The 21,961-nt window shown below is 48.8% G+C and overlaps 1 protein-coding gene and 1 pseudogene across 2 annotated transcripts; both read right to left on the bottom strand.

Annotated features, from left to right (window-relative positions):
• Nucleotides 1–7,943: 7,943 nt before the first annotated feature.
• On the bottom strand, nt 7,944–11,871 carry LOC133250648 (intercellular adhesion molecule 1-like). 2 transcript variants are annotated; one of them, XM_061422100.1, is made up of 3 exons: nt 11,679–11,871; nt 11,226–11,471; nt 7,944–8,626 (listed from the first exon to the last, which is right to left on the bottom strand). In XM_061422100.1, exons 1-3 carry the CDS (start codon nt 11,869–11,871, stop codon nt 8,601–8,603), a joined length of 465 nt encoding a protein of 154 aa, XP_061278084.1. In that variant the 3' UTR covers nt 7,944–8,600. The 2 variants fall into 2 exon arrangements, with proteins under 2 accessions (XP_061278084.1, XP_061278083.1); XM_061422099.1 differs by having other exon boundaries at nt 7,944–11,471.
• On the bottom strand, nt 7,944–20,071 carry LOC133250647 (intercellular adhesion molecule 1-like; annotated as a pseudogene).
• Nucleotides 20,072–21,961: the final 1,890 nt, after the last annotated feature.

Genomic DNA, 21,961 nt, shown 5'->3' with positions numbered 1-21,961 from the left:
CAGTAGCTACAGTGTGTGTAGGAGAGGTTTGGTGGAGGACAGGGTGGATTCAGGAAACTGGGAGCAATGATGGAGCCTGGAGTGGGCCATGGAGACTGGAGACGTGATCCAATTTGGCATTCAGTTTGGCAGCAGGCACACTGCACTTTTGGGACTTGGAAGCAGGGCAGAGTCAAGGTCAGCTCCTTGTCCTGCTCTGATATCCTGTGAGGGTGGAGGGCCATTTCCTGAGATGAGGATGGGATGATAATGAGGGACAGTTTGGCAGAATAAACTTGCACTCTCTGTCTGCATTCCCTTTGTGCTTTCTTGAAAGAAAGGGAAGCAGATGCTCCCCCATCCCCTTTCCGCAGCCATCAGGAAGGGCAGGGCTTCCTCCAGGGTGCCAGGCAGTCTCAGGAAGGGAGGAATGGCTCCAGTGCAGACCAGAGGCTGTGCACCAGAGCAGAAGTACCCAAACCCCACTCCAGGCACTGTGCCTGCTCGGAACTCATCCTGAGCTCAGGTGGGACCACCTTGCTGTTCCCTTGAACTGGAATTCACTTCCTCTCATCCCTGACGGAGCCAGCCCTTTCTTGGGGTCTCAGCCTCCACTTACAGCCTTTCCAGAGGACATCCCTGGTGGTACAGTGGATCAGAATCTGCCTGTCAATGTAGGGGACAATGGTTCCTTCCCTAGTCCAGGAAGATCCCACACGCCTCGGAGCATTTAAGCCCATGCACCACAACTACTGAGCCCAAGTGCTGCAGCTACTGAAGGCTTCACACCTAGAGCCTGTGCTGCACAACAAGAGGAGCCCCTGCAATGAGAAGCCGGCTCTCCCCAACTAGAAAAATGTCCAAGCAGTAACGAAGACCCAGTGCAACTATAGATAAATAAATAAATACATTCAGTTCAGTTCAGTCGCTCAGTCGTGTCCAACTCTTTGCGACCTCATGGACTGCAGCATGCCAGGCTTCCCTGTCCATCACCAACTGCCAGAGTTTGCTCAAACTCATGTCCACTGAGTTGGTGATGCCATCCAACCATCTCATCCTCTGTCCTCCCCTTCTCCTCCTGCCTTCAATCTTTCCCAGAATCAGGGAAGTTTTGTTTTCTTTTTTTTTTAAAAAAAACCTTTTCCCAATGCTCCTCTGGCCCCTTCCATCCTGGGCTACAGCCTAATCATTCCCTGTCACTTGCTCTAATGGTTTCATTACTGAAACTCATCCACTGGTTGAAATTCTTTTGACTGACTTGATTATATCACTTCCATTTGCGTGAGTGCCAGAAGGCCAGGGAATCTCTCAGCCTCAGCACGTGAATCAACGTCCAGTCATTAGAGGCAGACGGTCAATAGTATTGGTTGAATGAATGAACTTCACTTATTCTCGGCATTCCGTACATGCTGTTCTTCCAACCCAGGATTCCTTTCCCACTGCTTTTATGGAAGGTACTAGAGGATTTCATCCCCCAGCTTGTAACAGGGCTAGGAACACAAGGTCCAGACATCTTTTTACTTTTCTGGCTCCCAGGCTCTTCATTGTAGCGAGCAGGCTTACTGGTTGCCACACTCAGGCTTAATTGCCCTGTGGCAAGTTCCCTGATCAGAGATCAAACCCACAACCCCTTCACTGGACAGTGGATTCTTAACCACTGGACCACCAGGGAAGTCCTCTTTTTTTCTTTCCTTTTTTTTTTTTTTTTAAGCTGCACTTTTGTGAGCTCTTAGTTTCCTGACCTGGGATTGAACCCTGCCCCCACAATGAAGGTGCCAAGTCCCAAACACTGGATTACCAGGGAATTCTCATCTGTCTTTGCAAAAGAACAGCTTTGTTTCCTTCAGATAAATACCCAGGAGAGGACTGGCTGGAGCATACATTAGTTCTATATATGTATTGAAATAGAGTTGACTTACAATGTTTTGGGTAGTTCTATTTTTAACTTTCTGAGGAACCTCCGTACTGTTCAGGCCCTGGTCTGAGTAACATTCCATTGTAAGGCCAAATCAGGTTTATGTTTTTCATTCATGGAATGACTTTGGTAGCCTCCACCTTTTGGCTATTCTGAATCATGGTGCTATCAGCATTCCTGTACAAGTGTTTGTATGAGCATCTTTTCATTTCTTTTGGGTGTCTACCTGGGAGTGGAAATGTTAAGTCACATGGTAATTTCATGGTGAACGTTTTGAAGAACTGTGAGACTGTGTTTCCTGGCAGCTGAACCATTTTACATTCCCACCAGCAACATACAAAGATTCCAGGGTTCCAATTTCTCCACATCTTTGCCAACATATATTTTGTTTAATTATTATGGTCATTGTCATCCTAATGGATGTGATTAGTGGCTCAGTCGTGTCCAACTATGTGACCCAATGTACTGTAGCCCACCAGGCTCCTCAGTCCCTGGAATTCTCCAGGCAAGAACACTGGAGTGGGTAGCCATTCCCTTCTCTAGGGGATCTTCCTAATGCTGGGAGTGAACCCAGGTCTCCTCTGCAGGCAGATTCTTTACTGTCAGAGCCACCAGAGTGGGAAGTGGTATCTCACTGTGGTTCCCCAGTCCTTCTGGTATGTCCAGTGGATGAGCCCAAAACAGAGCTGTGATATGTGGCTGTGATGTGCAGGGACCAGCAAGTGCTGAGGGGATAGGGCCAAAGGGCACCAGACACCAGCTGTGACCTTGAGAGGCCACTTCCCCTGGTGATAACTTCATGGCCTCAGCTGCAGAAAGGGATGGTAATGCATCCTGCAAAGCGTGGGAATGAGATTGCAGTAAGACCATTAGGGACTGCTGTGGTGTCCAGTGGTTAAGAATCCACCTTCCAATGCAGGGGACACAGGTTCAATCCCTGGTCCAGGAAGACTCCACATGCCTCGGGGCAACTAGCTGGTGCAGCACAAATTCTGAGCCCACGCTCTAGAACCCCTGCTCTGCAACAAGAGAAGCCACTGCAGCGAGAAGCCCTCATGCCACAACTACAGAATAGTGTCCCCTTCCCACTCGCTGCAACTAGAGAAAGCCTGCAAGTACTAAAGACTGATGCAATAAAAAATAAATAAATAAAAACTACAAAAAACAAACCCAACATCATTCATGGGACTTCCCTAGTGGTACAGTGGTTAAGAATCTGCCTTCCAATGCAGGGGACACAGGTTCAATCTTCGCTCAGGGAACTAACATCCCACACGCCTCAGGGCAATTAAGCCCTCAAAACTACTGAGCTTGTGAGCTTTAGACCCATGTTCCACAATAAAAGAAGCCCACTAGCCCCAACAAAGACCCGGCACGGCCAAAAGAATGAATAAGTAAATAAATAGATGGATAAATAAAATTCAAAAGACCATTTTTGCACAGGAGAACAGATAGCAGTAGTTGCAAGTTGTCTGTTTCCTTACGACTGAGCTCGGACAATCCCACCTCAAACTTCCTGGTCAGGACCACAGACTTCCTCCTTTTTCCCCACAGATGAATTCACTCTTACATCATGGTTCCTCATAACAGCCCAAGAGTGGAAAGCAAAACTGCGTGGCGTGTGGATGTTGATCGAAACAGAACTTGGCTCCTCCATCCACTCAGGTCAGTTCAATTCAGTTCAGTCGCTCAGTCGTTTCTGACTCTTTGTGACCCCATGGACACACCAGGCTTCCCTGCCCATTAACTTCCGGAGCTTACTCAAACTCATGTCCATTGAGTCGGTGATGCCATCCAACCATCTCATCCTCTGTCATCCCCTTCTCCTCCTGCCTTCAATCTTTCCCAGCATCAGGGTCTTTTCAAATGAGTCAGTTCTTCCCAACAGATGGCCAAAGTATTGGAGTTTCAGCTTCAGCATCAGTCCTTCCAATGAATATTCAGCACTGATCTCCTTTAGGATGGACTGGTTGGATCTCCTTGCAGTCCAAGGGACTCTCAAGAGTCTTCTCCAACACCACAGTTCAAAAGCAGCAATTCTTCAGCCCTCAGCTTTCTTTATAGTCCAGCTCTCACATCCATACATGACTACTGGAAAAACCGTAGCTCACTGAAAGTTTATTCTGTGGCGGACTCTGCCATGCCACTGGCTGCGAATCCTGCCTGGAACTCAGGTCCACATCAGCCTCACGTTCAAATCTCTGAACTTGGTGTTGGATGGGAGCCTGGAGGCCCTGCTAGAGCAGAAGGGCCTGGTCCCCCAGCTCTTGACCCTCTGTCTGCCCCCCTTGCCTCCTCTCACCAACCTTTGGGTCTCTCCTACCGAGGTGTAAGGAGGCATCGCAGAGCAGTTCCTCCTGGGCTGGCGGCTTCCCCTTCCTTAGGTTCCCCAGCAGTGTGCTTGTGTTCTGAGCAACTTTTTGAGGTTTCTTCTTTCCTGGGTACGTCGTTGCTAGATGGAGGCATCTTTTTTCTTAAATATATTATTATTATTATTTGTCTGCTCCGGGTCTTCCCAGGTGGCGCTAGTGGTAAAGAAGTTGCCTATCAATGCAGCAGATAGAAGAGCCTGGGGTTTGATTCCTGGGTTGGGAAGATTCCCTGGAGGAGGGTACAGCAACCCACTCCAGTGTAGTTTGCCTGAAGAATCCCATGGACAGAGGAGCCTGGTGGGGGTACAGTCTATAGGGTCACAAAGAGTCGGACATAACAGCATGCACACATCACCGGGTCTTAGTTGCAGCATGTGGGATCTAGATCCTTGACCAGGTTTTGAACCCACACACCTGCCTTGAGAGAGCAGAGTCTTAGCCATCTGATCACCAAGGAAGTATGAGATGGAGGCACCTCTGGTATGGGCTGTGGCTCTTTTCTCAGCCCTTGGGGTCAATCTACCCTCTCATCTCTCCTAGTGGGCGTCCAGGTGTGTGTGTGTGTGTGTGTTAGTCACTCAGTCATGTCCGACTCTTTGTAAGCCCATGGACTGAAGCAACTCTCTTCTGGCCGTGGGATTCCTCAGGCAAGAATACTGGAATGGATATCCATTCCCTTCACTAGGGGATCTTCCTGACCCAGGGATCAAACCCAGGTCTTCTGCGTTGCAAGCAGATTCTTGACCATCTGAGCCATCAGGGAAGCCCTTCCACACCAACCACCAAAAAGCAGACACCTTCACTCTACATCACAGCCCCCTTCCTCTTGCCCTCTGGATCTCCAGGATATCAGATCCCAGCCCCATCACCTCACTTGAGCTTTCTTAAGCCAAAGTCAGTCTCAGTCTTGGGTGTTCTGTCTTTAGGATATATTTCAAATGCTATGAAGTCTTCTTTCTCTCTGGGCTCTGGGTTAACCTATGTCCTAAAAGTGTATGATAGGGTGTTTTTTTTTTGTTTTGTTTTGTTTTGCTTCACTGCAGGGCAAGTGGGGTCTTTGTTCCTTGAGGAGGGATTGAACCCCAAGGAGCAGTGAAAGTATGGACTCCCAACCACAGGACCACCAGGGAAGTGCCAGTGTGATAGGGATTTGCATGCAGCAACAGCTCCCCTGAAGAAGTCTCTTCACCCATCTCTCTCTCTTTTTAAAAAAATATTTTAATTGCAGAGAATTTCAAAATAGGCAACAGTGAAGAGGACATGTGGTAAAGCCACATGTGCCTGCTTCCACAGTCCACATGGCCAGTCTTGCTCCATCCTGTCACGGGTTCAACTACTTCTCTTCCCAGGCAGAGGGTGGGGGGGGAAGTGCTGACCCCCAGATTGTGATCTTATTTAGAAACAGGATTTTTGCAGATCCTCAAGTTCAGGGAAGATCATTTGGATGGGCCCTAACTGAACATGACTGGTGCTCTTATAAAAAGGGGAAATTTGAACACACACACACACACACACAGGGACTACGCCCTTTGAAGATGAGGACAGAGATCCTGGTGATCAATCAAATAAAGAAGTGCAGAGTGTTCGTCGCTTGGTCATGTCTGACTCTGCGACCCCATGGACTGTAGCTTGTCAGTCTCCTATGTCCATGGAATTCTCCAGCCAAGAATACTGGAGTGGGTAGCCATTCTCTTCTCCAGGGGATCTTCAGAACCCAAGGATGGAACCCAGGTCTCCTGCATTGCAGGTGGATTCTTTACTGTGTGAGCCACCAGTAAAGCCCAGTGGATATGCAAAGAAATGCAAAGGACACCAACAAACCACCTGAAGATAGAGGACAGGGATGGGACAGAGCCTGCCTCACAGCCTCAACAGGAATCAGCCCTGTTGATATGTATTTTTTTCTTGGCTGGGCTACCAGGCATGCAAGGATCTTAGTTCCTTGTCCAGGCCTTGAACCCATGTCTCCAGCAAATGGAAGCACAGAGTCCTAACCACTGGACACCAGGGACGTTCCAACCCTGCTGACATCTTTTTTCCTTAACACTGTTTATTTATTTACTAAGCTGGGTCTTCCTTGCTTTGTGGAGGCTTTCTCTAGTTCCAGTGATCAATGGCTACTCTCTAGTTGCAGTGCCTGGGCTTCTCATTGCGGTGGCTTCTCTTGTTGCAGAGTACAGGATCTAGGTGGGCAGGTTTAACTGGGGCACACAGGCCCAACCGCTCCATGGCATGTGGAAACTTCCTACAGGAGGGACTGAATCTGTGTCCTCTGAGGGCTCAAACCTGTGTCCGCTGCATTGGCAGGCAGATTCTTAACCACTGGACCATCAGGGAAGTCTCCTGCTGACATCTTGATCACGGACTTCTGACTTCCAGAACTATAAGATGGTACAGTTCTATTATTTGTTTGTTTTTTAAAAATCAGGTTACTACATTTATTTTATTAGTTTTTTTTTCTTCTTCTTCTTTTTTCTGGCTTTACCGTGTGGCAGGTAGAACTTACCCCACCAGGGATCCAACCCATGCCCCCTGCAGTAGAAGCAGTCAGTCTTAACCACTGGACTAGGAGGGAAATCCCAGTCCTATTGTTGAAGCCCTCGTCTGTGCTACTTTGCTAAAGCAGCCTAGGAAATGAATTCACACATTATGCCCTGATTATTAGCACATCCTGACACCGAATCCTTTTTAAATTTATTTATTTATTTATTTTTGACTGCTTGGGTCTTCATTCCTGTTCGTGGATTTTCTCTAGGTGTGGCAAGCAGGGGCTAGTCTCTAGCTGTGGTTCACAGGCTTCCTTCCTTGTGGTGGATACGCTTGCTGTGGAGCTCGGGCTCTACAGTGCAGGCTCAGTAGTTGGGGTGCATGGGCTGTTTCTCAGCCACATGTGGAACCGTCCCGGATTAGGGATTGAACCTGTGTCCCCTGCATTGGCAGGCAGATTCTTAACCACTGGACCACCAGGAAAGTTAGGGATCACTTTTTCTGATGCCTTTTTCATCCTTGATCTGGCCAAAGAATTGCAGTGTGGAGCAGCAACTTCTGACCTCTTTCTTCACCCTGTTCCCTGTTTTCAGCCGTGCTGAACCCTATTAAGCATCTCTATGACTAGGCTGGGAGCTGTCAGAGCAAAAGAATTGTCTTTCTTAGGGCCTTCGTTCCCTGCGGGACTGATGAGAGGCAGAGGGAGAGGCTGGTAATGATTTGGGTTTAGCTCAGCATTTCCCACTCAGCCTCTGTATCCTTTCCTAATACTTGCTCCAAATTGCCTTTTTACTTTTTTTTAAAATCAAAAATGTATTGTTATTTCTAATGGAAATATAGTCGATTTACAATGATGTGTCAGTTTCAGATGCACAGCAAAGTGACTCAGCTATGCAAGCAGGTATGTGAGATCTTAGTTCTCCAACCAGGGATCTAACCTGCACCCACAGCACTGGAAACATGGAATTCAAACCACTGGGACTGTCAGTTTTTTCTTTTTCTCTCGGTCAAATATGATGCTTTAAGGATCACAATTTATGTCCATCAAGGACTTTTGAAGAGTGTGTTGTGAGCGCTGAAGCCAGTCCTGAGAGGCATCCCAGAGATGTTTTCAGGGAGGAGCTGTTCAGTCAATGAGTCACTGTGGTCACACGGCCGGGCCCACACACCAGATGGCCGTTTTGGCTGACTGTAAAGAAACTACCACTTTATTTTGTACTCTGTGATGTGACTATTAAAGAAAAGTAATAACTTGGGGCATTAGGGACATCCTTGACCTCTGTCTAGATACTAGATGCCAGCAGCACCCCCACCCCAGGGGGAACAACACAAATGTCTCAGACATTGTCAGAAGTCCCCTGGGGCTGTGGAATCACCTGGGAAGAGAAGGACCGATTTAGCCCCATGAAAGTGACAAAGCAACGGTCTTGTCCTGGCCATATTGCCTCTGGGCAATATCTTACAGTATCTTAGAGCCTAAAAGCAGCCCCAAATCAGCCTTTTGAAAACAGTTAAGTCATGGATGGGGCACATCAGGAGAGGGCCAGGGTGAAAATGCAGAGTCCTGGGCCCTGGAGGCAAATTCTGCAGGTCCTGGTAGGGCCCAGGGAGCTGTATTTCACAACTTCTCCACTTGAAAGTTTAAAAAGCATTTCCCCCGGCTCTATTAAGATGTAATTGACAAATAGAAATCGCATATATTTAAGGTGTACAACATGATGATTTGATATATATATATATACCCACTGTAAAATGACTACCACCGTCAAGCTAATGCATTCATCACCTCACTTGGTTCTCTTTTTCATTTTTTGGCCATACCACACAGCCTGAGGGATCTTAGTTCTTCAACCAGCAACTGAACCTGCACCCCCTGCAATGGAAGCGCAGAGTTTCAACCACTGAACCACCAGGGATGTCCTTAGCTAGCATTTTTTGTATGAATAGTAAGAATACTACCATCAAACTACACGATGCAGTATTATTAGCTATAATCACCATGCTGTACATTGAATCCTCAGAACTTACTCATCTAACAACTGAAAGCTTAAATCCTTCAACCAAATTTGCCCCCAGCCCCAGGCAACCACCCTTCTACTCTCTGCTTTTGTCCATTTGATTTTTTAAAATTTCACATGTAAATGAAATCATATGGTATTTATGCTTCTGTGTTTGGCTTATGTCACTTAGTATGATGGCCTCCAGGCTCATCCATGTTGTTGCAAATGGCAGGATCTCCTTCTTGATGGCTGAATAATATTTCCTGTGTGTATATGTGTCTGATGATCCCTTTCTTCTTTTTGGCCGCACCAAATGGCATGCGGCATCTTACTTCCCCGACCAGGGATCAAACCCAAGCCCCTCTCTGTGGAAGCACGGACTCCCAACCACTGAACTACCAGGGAAGGCCCTGTAGCACTTCTGCTTTATTCAACCATCCATTGACAAATGCTGAAGTTTTTTTCCGTATCTTGGCTACTATGAGTAATGCTACAAAGAACACGGGGGTGCAGATATTTCTTCAAGAGAGTGATTTCATTTCCTTTGGATATATACCCAGAAGTGGGATTGCTGGATCATATGGTGGTTTTACATTTAATCCCATGAAGAACCTCCACGCTGTTTTCAAGAATGGAAATTACGTGCTAACATTGTATCATATACGTGCTTATATGGCTTGTGTCTCCTACTGTCATGTAAGATCTCCGAGGGTAGAAACAAAATAGAGTATTCAATATGGACTTAGAGGTCTGAATTCTCTTTTAAATAAGCTTGCTGCTGCTGCTGCTGCTAAGTCGCTTCAGTCGTGTCCGACTCTGTGCGACCCCATAGACGGTAGCCCACCAGGCTCCCCCGTCCCTAGGATTCTCCAGGCAAGAACACTGGAGTGGGTTGCCATTTCCTTCTCCAATGCATGAAAGTGAAAAGTGAAAGTGAAGTCGCTCAGTCGTGTCCAACTCTTTACGATCCCATGGACTGCAGCCTACCAGGCTCCTCTACCCATGGGGTTTTCCAGGCAAGAGTACTGGAGTGGGGTGCCATCACCTTCTCCATTAAATAAGCTTACTGAAGCAAAATTTAGAGGCCACAACATTTCACCCATTTTAAGAAGAGAAATCAATATTTCCTTAGTAAACTTGCCAAATAGTGTGACTGTCACCACTATCCACTTTTGAAACACTTATATCACTCCAAGAACCCTCATGCCTGGTTCCAATTAATCCCCATTCCTGCCCTTCAACCCTAGGCAGTCACCAGTCTACTTTCTGTCTCTATAGATCTGTCTCTTATGGACCTTTTATAGAATGGGTCATACAATTTACATTATTTTGTGTCTGACTTCTTTCACTAAGCATAATTGAGTTCCATCATGTTAGTATGTGTCAGCATTTTGTTCCTTTTTCTTGCTGACTCATACTCCATCATATGGATGAACCAGATTGTGTTGATCCATTCATCAGCTGATGGACATCTGAGTTGTTTTCACTTTAGGACTATTATGAAAAATGCTGCTGTACATACGCATGGACAAGTCTCTGTGTGGACATACCTGTTCATTTCTCTTGGGTAGATTCCTGGAGACAAATTTCTAGGCCACATTGTAAGTTTAGCTTTGTCTTTCCGAGAAACTGCTAAACTGTTTTCCAAAGTGGCAGGGCCATTTTGCATTAGAGGTTGGGATTATGAACATACCATTTTACAGACGATGAAACCAGCGGAGACTTGTCAGGCGATTTGTGAGTCTACTTGGAGTGTCAAGTGTTGGAGTTGAGATTCAAATCTGTTTGTTTTTGCTTTTCACTTTAGAATATGCACTCCTAAAACTAACATCACAAATGCTGCTGACAATGAGTCACACCTACCCATCTCCATTTGCCTTTCATGACAGATTTAACTGTTCTGGGACAGGACGCTTAGGGAAAGGCAGTAAATGTCGGATGTATGAATTTGAGGAAGTACGTTTGCTTCGAAGATACATGAGAAAGATGTAGAGAGTGTGAGGATGGAGAGATGGATTCGAAACCCTTCGAAGATGGCTAATGAAATGACAGGTCCAAGCAACTGTCCCTAGAGAAGCAAATCATTAGGGAACAGTCAGAGAGTTTACAAAGGTAAGATCAGGTGGATGGCATGTGAACCTCTTGATCAGTTGTAGTCCTCAGAAACAGAAAGAGAAACGCAGAATCCTGTCCTCCTGGTGACTGTCTCCAGCACCACCTAGAACAAATTAATAGCTTTCATTTCTTGAATTTGACTGGTGACAAAGGAACACGTTAAGTAACGTAAGGGGATGCCATCAGCCAATATCAACCTATGGGAAACTGCAGGGCAAACAGCCTGGCTTTTTTTCCTTTTTATTTTTTGCTGATCACACAGCATGTGGGATCTCAGCACCCCAACCAGGGATTGAACCCCTTGCACCTGCAGTGGAAGCTCTGAGTCCCTTCCCTGCCCCAAACTCCAGCACTCACAGAGCATGTTCACGACCACTTCCTGGGTGACTCCACCACGAGCACTGGTGGCCCGACACAGGTAGGTGCCCGCCACCTCCCGCTTGACAGTCCTCAGGTCCCCGATGGGCAGCGAAGCCCCGTCCCCTTTCCGACTACAGTTCAGCTTGGGGATTGGGTTCCCCCAGGGCTCGCACATCAGGGTCTGCTCCGAGCCTTCCTGCCACGTCCAGTTTCCCAGACAAACCCGCTGGTCTAGTTGGGGGCCTTCTGAAGAAACACAGCAAATGGGGAGTGGGGGAATAGGGCAGATCAGGGATCTGGACACCACTCACCTTCTGGGTCTATGTGTAAGAAGACTTAGGCGGGAATTTGGGTAAGGGCCTCACCAGGGTGGGGGTGGGGTGGGCCTTGGAGGGCAGGAGCTCTTAGGGTCTTGGAGCTTAGGGGTCATAGTCCAGCGGCCGCACTCACACAGGACACGGAGCTCCAGGGTCTGGTGTTTCTGGACCACCAGCCCAGCCACCTCCAGTTCAGCAGAGCAGGAGAGACAGCGTCCATTGTCCTGGGCACTGGGGGTGAGCTGCAAATGGGCCCTCGGGCCCAGAGGCCCAGCCGGGGCTCCGTTCAGTGTCACCACAGTTGCAGCACGGGCCTCACACTCCATGGTCACTGTAGTCCATCCTGAGACCTCGGGTGGCTCAAGGTCCGGGAGAGAGCCTGGAAGCCTGGAGGTGTGGCACACACACAGTGAGCCCCGCCCCTGGCGTTAACCCGCCCCAGCGTTATCCTGACCCACCTCCTAAGGCTCTCTTGGGTTTCTACTTAAGTGTAGAAATCACGCTCTCTCGTGTATTCCGGATCTCATTCCCCAGACTCACTGAACACTTCAAGGAATGGGTGCCCTCTTCCTCCTCGTTTCCCTCGATCCAGGCCTCAGCCAAGACGGAGTATTCATGGAACGTGACGATGGTTTCCAGCCTCTTGTCTCCCAGCATGACATAGACCTCAGCGTCCCAGGCTGGGAACAGTCCATCCAGCGTGCACTTCACCGGCCACCGTGAGCCTACTTCCACAACCAGGGGACCTCAAGGTGCGGGTTGGTCGATGGCAGGACTGGCGAGACAGAGCCGGTGTAAACAGGGGGCAGACAGACATCCTGAAGCCCTCTCCCCAGCCATTTCCATCCCCCTGCCTGGAACGCCCTCTTCCAGGGAAACTGGCTAGGTCACTCTTGTCTCAGGACACACCTACCGCTTGCCCTGGGTCACAGCCTTTCCAGATCATCCTTCAGTGCAGGCACCCAGCCCAGAACATTCCACCCCAGTGGCCAAGAAGATGCTCTTCCCAGAAGCCTTTGCAATCAAGGTTGCCACTTTCTCAGCAGCCCCATGGCCAGGGGCCTCTGCTTCCCAGGGACCCCGCATCCCAAGCAAGAAATCCCCCTCAGTGCATCTTCTCTGCTGGCTCCCCAGTGCCTCACCATAGGTCTGGAGCTTCCTGGGGGCCGAGGTGTTCTGGAAGAGTTCCAGCCCTTGTGACCGCAGGTCCAGTTCCCAGCGGCAAGAGAAATTGGTGCCATGGTCTTCTCTTCTTGGCTGCACTGTGAACATGACCTCGGCGGGCTCCCCCTTTCCCACGGGCTGCCGGCCCAGCTCCTCCTCCCCTCGGAGCAGCACCACGGAGAGGTGGGCCCGGGGGCCCCGCCAGACACCAGGCAGCTCAGGTTGAGTTCTTCACCCACAGGCTGCCAGAGGGGCAGGGGAGCCAGCTCCACATGCTCCGGGAACCCTGCAGGGGAAAGGGGTGTTATGTGAACAGGACAGGCTGGCTGCCTGCCCATAGCGGGTGTGTTGGGGCCCTGGACACACCTGTTCCAGGAACCTCACCATTTTATCCCCAGAACACTCCCCAAACCACCTAAGCCAGATCGGAATGTTAAGAGCTTCAGGATAACCTGGTGAGATGTCCCCAAGTGGTTGTGAAGGAGGCAAAACAACTCTTTATTCACTGCAGCATCTGAGACTGACAAATGGAAAGGAATTTCAAAGTCTATTGCCTGGAGTCCCAGCAATACATTACACTTAAGCTGCCCAGTCTCTAGACTTTGCTGTAAAATAAAAAGAGAAATTCTTCCTTCTCTTTGTGGCCTTATTTTTCTCCACGGCAGCTCTCATCTCTGACATACAAGATCATCGACTGACTTCATTGGTTTCTCTACTCTTCCTGCCACAGAATGTCAGCCCAGGAGGGCACGGGTGTTTGTCTGTTTTGTCCCCAGCTGTACGGTTGGCACCCAGGAGGTGTTCTGTATTTGTAGAAAGAATGAAATAGAGTCAGGCACACTGACTCGAGGCTTTTCGGGAGTTTCCTTTTAAGGGTTCCTGAATGAACTGTGTGATCCCCTGAAATGTCAAACATATCAGAACAGACACTCAAAACGAAGCCTGAGTATCCCCTGAAGGCACCATCTGTCGAGGGGCGGGTATCCACAGGCCAGGGTCTCCATTCTGCATGAGGTAATAGAATTCCCAGCCTGGATCTTCCTGCCAGTGGAAATTGCCAACAGAGCCCCAGTGAACTGTGGCTTAGCACTGAGACATTCCCCAGACTCCCCAGGGAGGGGTCTTGAGGCCTCGAACTTCTAGTCCCTTCTCAAGAGGCCCTGAAGTGTCACTTAAATAGCAGCATTGCTTCGAGTTGGTTTTCGGACCTGAATTCACCTTCTCCCCAGGTTGCCAGCATCAAAAAAAAAAAAAAGAGCAGTGATCTTAAAATGTCAGGAGGCTGGAGTTGATTCCTAGCTTCTCTGCTTCCTTGCTTTGGCCAGTGGGGGAGTGACTTTGCCACCTGAATAATCCCTGCCCTCAGGGTTAGGGAAAGGAAGCCTGAGTTTTCTAAGCTATAAACTGGGTCTAAAGAGAGTAGGGCTCTTGTTATTATTATTATTAATTTACTTTTAAATATTTATTACCTGATGTGTGTGGGATCTCATTGCAGCATGCCAGATCCTTCCTTGAAGCAAGAAGGCTCTTCCCTGCGGCAAACTGTGCTTCTCTCTAGTTATGGTGGGCGGGATCCAGAGTGCCCAGCGTCAATAGATGTGGTGCTTGGACTCAGTTGCCCTTTGGCATGTGGGATCATAGTTTCCCAGCCAGGGACGGAAACTCCTGCATTGGAAGGCAGATTCTTAACTGCTGTACCACCAGGGAAGACTCATAATGTTTTTCTTCAGACTATTATTAATCCACTTCAGAAGTTAAGAGGATGACTGTAAACTGGAATGAGGTTACTTTTAAGGTGAGGAATGTGTGTGTATGCTCAGTCATATCTGATTCTTTACGACCCCACGGACTGTAACACACCAGGTTCCTCTGTCTATGGGATTTTCCAGGCAAGATTTCTGGAGTGGGTTGCCATTTCCTTCTCCAAGGTGAGAACTACATTCTTTAAAAAAAAAATTTTTTTTTAATTTATTTATATGGCTGTGCTGGGTCTTCATTGCACACACAGGATCTTTAATTGTAGCATGTGGGGTCTAGTTCCCTGATCAGGGATGGAACCTGGTCCCCTGGGAGTAGAGTCAGCCACTGGGCCACCAGGGAAGTCCCTAGTATTCCCTTCTTGTACACACCACTGCCCACGACATGTGTGACCTGGATTGGGTCCACAGTTAGCTGCTCCCTGGCTTCCTGTAAGGTCAGCCCTGTGCTCTAGATGTCTGCCTGCTCACACACTCTCCATGGCTCCCTATCAACAGAAGGAGAAGGTCTCGGTTTCTCAGTCTGGCATTCAAAGTCCTGCCAAACTCAGCTCCAGTGACACCAATCCATTGATATTCAGTCCCTCTAACCTCCCCAGTTGCATGTCAGTTTGTTTCCCCACTCCAAACTTTTGACCAGGCTGTTCCTTCTGTCTACCCTTAAAAAAAATATTATTCTTTAATTTTTGGCTCTGCTGAGTCTTCTTGCCGTGTGAGCTTTTCTATTATTGAGGTGAATGGGGGTACTCTCTAGTTGTGGTGCACAGGCTTGTTATCGGGGTGGCTTCTCTGATGGGGATTCTGGGCTCTAAGGCTAGCAGGCTTCAGTGTTGTGACCCATGGGCTTAGTTGCTCTGCGCCATGTGGGATCTTCTCGGATCAGGGATTGAACCTATGTCTCCTGCACTGACAGGCACATTCTTTACCACTGAATCACCAGGGAAGCCCTGTTCCTTCAGTCTAGCATGCTTGTTTTTACCAACTCCTGTGCGTGCTTCAAAATCCAGTTAGGGGCCTCTCCTACAAAAATTACAACTCAATCTAGAGAAATTTCAGCCACCCAGAGACGCTTCTTCATCTAAATACTGGCAGTGGGGCAGGACCAAGCTACAGTCTCTCCTAGGTGACCCTTTGCTACTGGGTGCGACTGTGTGATCCATTTCACAGAGGTGAAAACTAAGGCAAAGTCTGGCACCCAAAGAGGGAGAAATTTAGCAGAGCCGGGACTCAAACCTGGAAGGTGGTGCTTTCCGTCTCAGGCTGAGATGCAGAGGGTCCTATGAGGAGGTTTCCGGGGGGTTTTCAGAGGCCACTGAGATTGTTTGGGGACTTTGCTCACTTGGCCAGCAGCTGTTCAAACATTCCCGAAACCAGAAACAAAGCCACTGAATGCCCCAAAGCTCCTTCTACTCAGGCACTGTGAAGGCGAATGTCCCTCAGGCCTCATTGCATCATTAGACCTTTCCAAGGGGGTCAAGTGAAAATCAATCAGGAAGCCATATGTTCCCCCTCACTCCCCCACATGAGCATCACTCCAGCACATGGACTTAGTCGCTCACAGGCATATCTTGGTTCCCCTACTAGGGATTGAACTTGTGTTCCTTCCACTGCAAGGCAGGTTCATAACCACTGGATCACCAGGGAAATCCCTCTTTCTTCCTTTTTTATTTTCTCTTAGTTTGAATTTCATGTATCTATTTATTGCTTATGTCATGCTAACTCACTGTCACTTCAAATGTCCAAAGGAAATAAAAGGCACATGGAGAAAACACATCCCCTGCCCTCTCCTGGAGCGCCCCCTGCCACCCCGGTTTCCCTTGTCACAGCCAGCTGCTTTTGCTGTGTTTTTGTCCAGAGCTCTTTAATGCAGAAACACAACCTCTCTCTCCCCACCCCCACGTCTCCCTAACACTGTGGTACCTTGACAGTCATTCTGGGCAGACCCTACTTCTTTTGAACTTGACAATACCCCCAAAATGTTCTGTCTCATTCTTTTACACAGTTGCATACTATTCCATGGGATGACTGAACCATTGTTTCTCTCCTCAACCCCCTATGTTTTTTAAAAGAATTTTTTGAACTTGGACCATTTTTAAGCTCTTTATTGAATATGTTACAATATTGTCTCTGTTTTATGTTTCGGTTTTTTGGCTGTGTGGCATGTGGGATCCCAGTTCCAGACCAGACATCAAACCTGCACCCCCTGAACTGGAAGGTGAAGTCTTAAGCGCTGGACCACCAGGGACGTCTCCCCAGTTCCCTACATTAGAGTGACTTGCAAGCTATTTCCCTTCCAGATCAAGCCACAGTGAATAACCCCCTACCTGCTTCAGTTCCCTCGTGAGTGGGAGCACCTATAAGGCCCAATTTCTAGAAGTGGGTTTTCTATGTCAAAGGACCCACACATGTGATATTTTGGGGACTGATGTCTGCTTCCCCACCAGAAGCTGTGACTCTTGGGACCCCCACTCTGTCAGCAATGTCCACAGACTGTCTGCTTCCCCACACTCTTGCCAGACCAGTTGGTACCAGTTTTTTGTATTGTTGACAATGTTTGAAAAAAAAAAAAAACTCAGGGCTAATTTTAATTCATATCTTTTACTTATTTATCTATTTCTTGGTCTCAAGGCTTGTAGGGACTCAGTTCCCTGACCAGGTACTGAACCCAGGCCACATCAGTGCCTCCACACTACCAGGAAACACACCACAGTGTTGTTTTTTTTTTTTAAAGAATCAGATCTAGGACCATCTCAGCTTATTAAAGAGGCCTAGAGAGACAGCATACAGGAACGTTCTGAATTCCTGTCCATATTTGAAGGGCACCCCTATGGAGTTCAAGGAGGGTGTCCAGATGACATCAGACTTTCCAAAGATGGGCCTCCTGCCCGTCAGTGAGACCCTGCCTCCACTCACCAAGTTACGAAGGCTTTCCAACCTGCTGGGACTCCCCTGTCCACCTCCCCCACCCAGTCTGCCTAGTCCAGGCCCTGGACCCAGCCACTCACAGTATACGGTGAGGTCCATCGAAGCCATCGTCACTTCACTGTGACACATTGAGATGCACAACAGCACGTGGTCTTCTTGAACATCACTCAGTTCAAAAACCTTCCAGTTGTTCCTGCGGTCCACTACCTTCTTGGCTGATTCAGCCTCTAGGCTCAAAATTGCCTTTTGGTCACAGGAGATACTGCAGTTCACCCTCAGAGAGCCTCCTCGGGGTATGATGGCTTCTGAAGGATGTATTGATGTTCCGGCACCTCCAGGCCCTGGAACCAAATCGGGGGAAGGGGTCAGGCCTGACAACTGGGGCTCATCAATATTACTGCATCCAGCCTGTGCTGGGGACACAGCATTGAACAAGACAAAACTCTGCCTTCAGTGTGGGAGACAGAAAAATTCATGAGTAAACAACATAATTAACAACTGATGCTGACAAGGGCTTCGGGAAAGACGAAACAGGATGAGAGAACAGACAGTTCCTTCGTGACCAGGGAATGTGTGAGCAGAGATCAGGATGCAGAGCAGCGGCGGGCCATTCCAGAGAAAAGGGAAATGACTTCCAGGAAAAGGAGCAGCAAGTGCAGAGGTCCTGAGGCAGGGTGGCTGGAGCAGAGTAAGGGGATAGGTTGGGGGAAAATGAAGTCAGGAGGATCATGTAAGCAGTGTTCAGCCATGCCAGGGATGTGGTCTTCATTCTGAGGACCTTGAGTGACCATGGAGGATGTTAGCAAAAGAGGGGCATGGAGTCAGTGTCCGTTTCCCTCCCAAGAGGTCAAGTGTGAAGAAGCTCCAATCAGGCTGGTCCCCACTCCCTTGGACAAGTGGTTTCCCCTCTCTGGCCCTCACTTTCCCCTGCCTGTAAAGTGGGCGAATACAGTCACCACACCACCCACTAGCACAGGGCAGGTAGCCAGTGGCTGCAGGAAAGAAGGAGGGGGTCTGTTCTGATAAGCTCCTTCAGACCATGGTGCTTTCAAACGGAAAAAATCTCTGTGTGAGCCCACCCATCCTAACCCTGCCACCCTCCCCAGACCCCCCTCAAAATGATCTCTGCCTTCAGCTTCGGGTCTACTCCATCTAGGATGGAGGTATGTGGAAACAGCAGCTCTGTGAGTTCTCCAAGGGTGACTCTGGGATCCTTCCCACTTCAGAGAGAAATGGTGAAACCTGATGGGAGGCTGGGGCTTCCCTGGTGGCTCAGATGGTAAAGAATCTGCCTTCCCAAGCAAGAGACCCACGTTGGATCCCTGGGTCAGGAAGATCCCCTGGAATAGGCAATGGCAACCAGCTCCAGTATTCTTGCCTGGCAATTCCATGGACAAGAGCCCCATGCAAAAGGGGAGGTTACTCAGCTAGAAAGGGGTAGAATCCAGATTGGAATCCCAATTAGAACTCTTTGTTGAGCTGGTGTGGATTTTCCAGTCTCTTACTTTCTGACAGTTACCACCATCTGAGACCAGCTGTCCCCCTTCTCCCCTTCCTCCTGACTGAAGGTGGGGAAGGATTGCTGGGGCATCCCATTCTCAATCTCTGCTCCCTGGTCAAGTCAGCCCTGGAATCCCCCTGGGCAGAGTCCAGGACTTCCCCCGGGGGCACCGGTGAGGAACAGAATGTGCATGGCGGGGAGGTGGGGTAGGGACCCCAGTCTACCTAAGCTTGGGGTGGCCCTCCTCACAGTCAGACCACCTCCTGGGCCAGGACACAACCGCTGAGAAGTAGCCGCTATTAACTTCACTTTACAGCGGAAAACCTGTAGATCCTCGGGAGCGGCAACCCGCAGAGCAGTCGGGCCATGAAGGGTCTGGATGGGAACCCATGGCTGTTGACTTTCAATCGGTGCCTCTAACCCCAACTTCCCATAAACAGCGACCTAAGTACGAATCGCCTTATTTCCAGGCGGTCGCGGGCTGGTCCTCCCACGGCTTCAGGACGCACCCCGTGTCTCCAAAGTTGACTTGACGGCAGCCCCCGCCCCTAACTCACCGGGCAGCAGAGTCCAGAGCAGGGCCAGGAGCGCAAGCCGCGCGGCACCGGCGGCGCCGGGAGCCATCGCAGGCGGAGGTGGGGCGGGGGAGCTGGTACCAAGGATCGCGGCCAAGACTGGCGCCAGGGCTTCATGGGTCCTTTTATACCGCTGGCCAAGGAGGGGGAGGGGGCGGTGCTCCGAAGAAACCTCGCGCTTTCCCCTCCCGGACCCTGGCTTTTCTGGATTGAGAGAGTGCCTGGCCGGATCCTGCTTTGTCCCCCCTAGCTGGGCGCTCAGCACTGGTATTTGCAAATTAAAATCCTGAGGCTTGCCTAGCGGCAGCGGCCGTGAAACAAATGACGGAACTGCTCCCGGCGCTAAGGGGCCCGTCCCTGAGCGGACCTGACCTTGATTGTGTGTTTACGTTACGCTAAAAAGGCAATGGCACCCCACTCCAGTACTCTTGCCTGGAAAATCGCACGGACGGAGGAGCCTGGTAGGCTGCAGTCCATGGGGTCGCGAAGAGTCGGACACGACTGAGCAACTCCACTTTCACTTTTCACTTTCATGCGTTGGAGAAGGCAATTGTAACCCACTCCAGTGTTCTTGCCTGGAGAATCCCAGGGACGGCGGAGCCTGGTAGGCTGCCGTCTATGGGGTTGCACAGAGTCGGACGCGACTGAAGCGACTTAGCAGCAAGCGCTTTAAACTATGGAAAATTCTTCAGTTCAGTTCAGTTCAGTCGCTCAGTCGTGTCCGACTCTCTGGGACCCCATGAACTGCAGCACGCCAGGCCTCCCTGTCCATCACCAACTGCTGGAGTCTACCCAAACCCATGTCCATTGAGTTGGTGATACCATCCAACCAACTCATCCTCTGTCGTCCCCTTTTCCTCCGGCCCTCAATCTTTCCCAGCATCAGGGTCTTTTCCAATGAGTCAGCTATTCGCAATAGGTGGCCAAAGTATTGTAGTTTCAGCTTCAGTATCAGTCCTACCAATGAATGCCCAGGACTGGTCTCCTTTAGGATGGACTGGTTGGAACTCGTTGCAGTCCAAGGGACTCTCAAGAGTCTTCTCCAACACCACAGTTCAAAAGCATCAATTCTTCAGTGCTCAGCTTTCTTTATAGTCCAACTCTCACATCCATACATGACTACTGTTGACAAAGTAATGTCTCTGCTTTTAAATATACTATCTAGGTTGGTCATAACTTTCCTTCCAAGGAGTAAGTGTCTTTTATTTTCATGGCTGCAATCACCATCTGCAGTGATTTTGGAGCCCAGAAAAATAAAGTCAGCCTCCGTTTCCACTGTTTCCCCATCTATTTGCCATGAAGTGATGGGACTGGATGCCATGATCTTAGTTTTCTGAATGTTGAGCTTTAAGCTGGCTTAAAATTCAGCATTCAAAAAATGAAGATCACAGTATCCGGTCGCATCAGTTCACGGCAAATAGATGGGGAAACGATGGAAACAGTGACAGGCTTTATTTTCTTGGGCTCCAAAATCACTGTGGACGGTGAGTGTACCAATGAAATTTAAAGATGCTTGCTCCTTGAAAGAAAAGCCATGACAAACCTAGACAGCTTACTAAAAAGCATTTAGGAATCCTGACATGATTTTTGCCTACAAAGGTTGGTATAGTCAAAGCTATGGTTTTTCCAGTAGTCACGCATGGATGTGAGAGCTGCACAATAAAAAAGGCTGAGCGCCAGAGAATTGATGCTTTTGAACTGTGGTGCTGGAGACTCTTTAGAATCCCTTGGGCCACAAGGAGATCAAACCAGTCAATCCTAAAGGAAATCAGCCTGAATATTCATTGGAAGGACTGATGCTGAAGCTGAAGTTTGGCACCTGATGCAAAGAGCCAACTCATTGGAAAAGACCCTGATGCTGGGAAAGATTGAAGGCAGAAGGAGAAGGGTTCGACAGAGGATGAGACAGTTGGATGGCATCATCATTTCAATGGACATGAGTCTGAGCAAGTTCTGGGAGATGGTGAAGGACAGGGAAGCCTGGAGTGCTGCAGTCCATGCAGTCTCAAAAAGTAGGACACGACTGAGCGACTGAACAACAAGAAGAAGCAGGGAAGATCCAGCACAACCAAAAATAAACAAGTAAATTTTTTTTAAGTTTTTTTTTTTTTTTAAATAAGAGCTTACTGTGAGCCAAGTGTCATTCCAGGTGCTGGGGACACAGTAATGAACAGAATAGACCAAATTTCTTGCTATCACACAGAAATCATTTATTAATAGTAGGAGCAACAGAAACAAAAATACAATATGTAAAGGTGGTCCTTTGGCTAAGACTCTGCTGTCCAAATGCTGGGGCCCGTGTTCCATTCCTGGTCAGGGAACTAGATCCCGTGTGGCATAACTCAGTTTGCATGCCGCAACTAAAATTCCCCAAGTGAATGCAGAAGATGCAATCACCCAAGTGGCAACTAAGACTCAACACAGATAAATAAATACATAAATATTAATATATATATATGGAGATGTAGCTTGTGCTTGAAAAATAAAGAGAAAA

Source organism: Bos javanicus, chromosome 7 (assembly GCF_032452875.1).
Source record: "Bos javanicus breed banteng chromosome 7, ARS-OSU_banteng_1.0, whole genome shotgun sequence".
In the NCBI taxonomy this organism is placed as follows: domain Eukaryota; kingdom Metazoa; phylum Chordata; class Mammalia; order Artiodactyla; family Bovidae; genus Bos; species Bos javanicus.
This window is presented reverse-complemented; position numbering and strand designations above follow the sequence as displayed.

What these genes read in the sequence shown, in the direction of transcription:
- LOC133250648 (XM_061422099.1), bottom strand. Translation starts at nt 11,871, where the DNA reads ATGGAGTGTGAGGCCCGTGCTGCAACTGTGGTGACACTGAACGGAGCC. An exon ending in CCTGGAGCTCCGTGTCCTGT is followed by an intron (nt 11,472 to 11,678) that starts GTGAGTGCGGCC and finishes TTTCTTCAGAAG; the next exon opens with GCCCCCAACTAGACCAGCGG.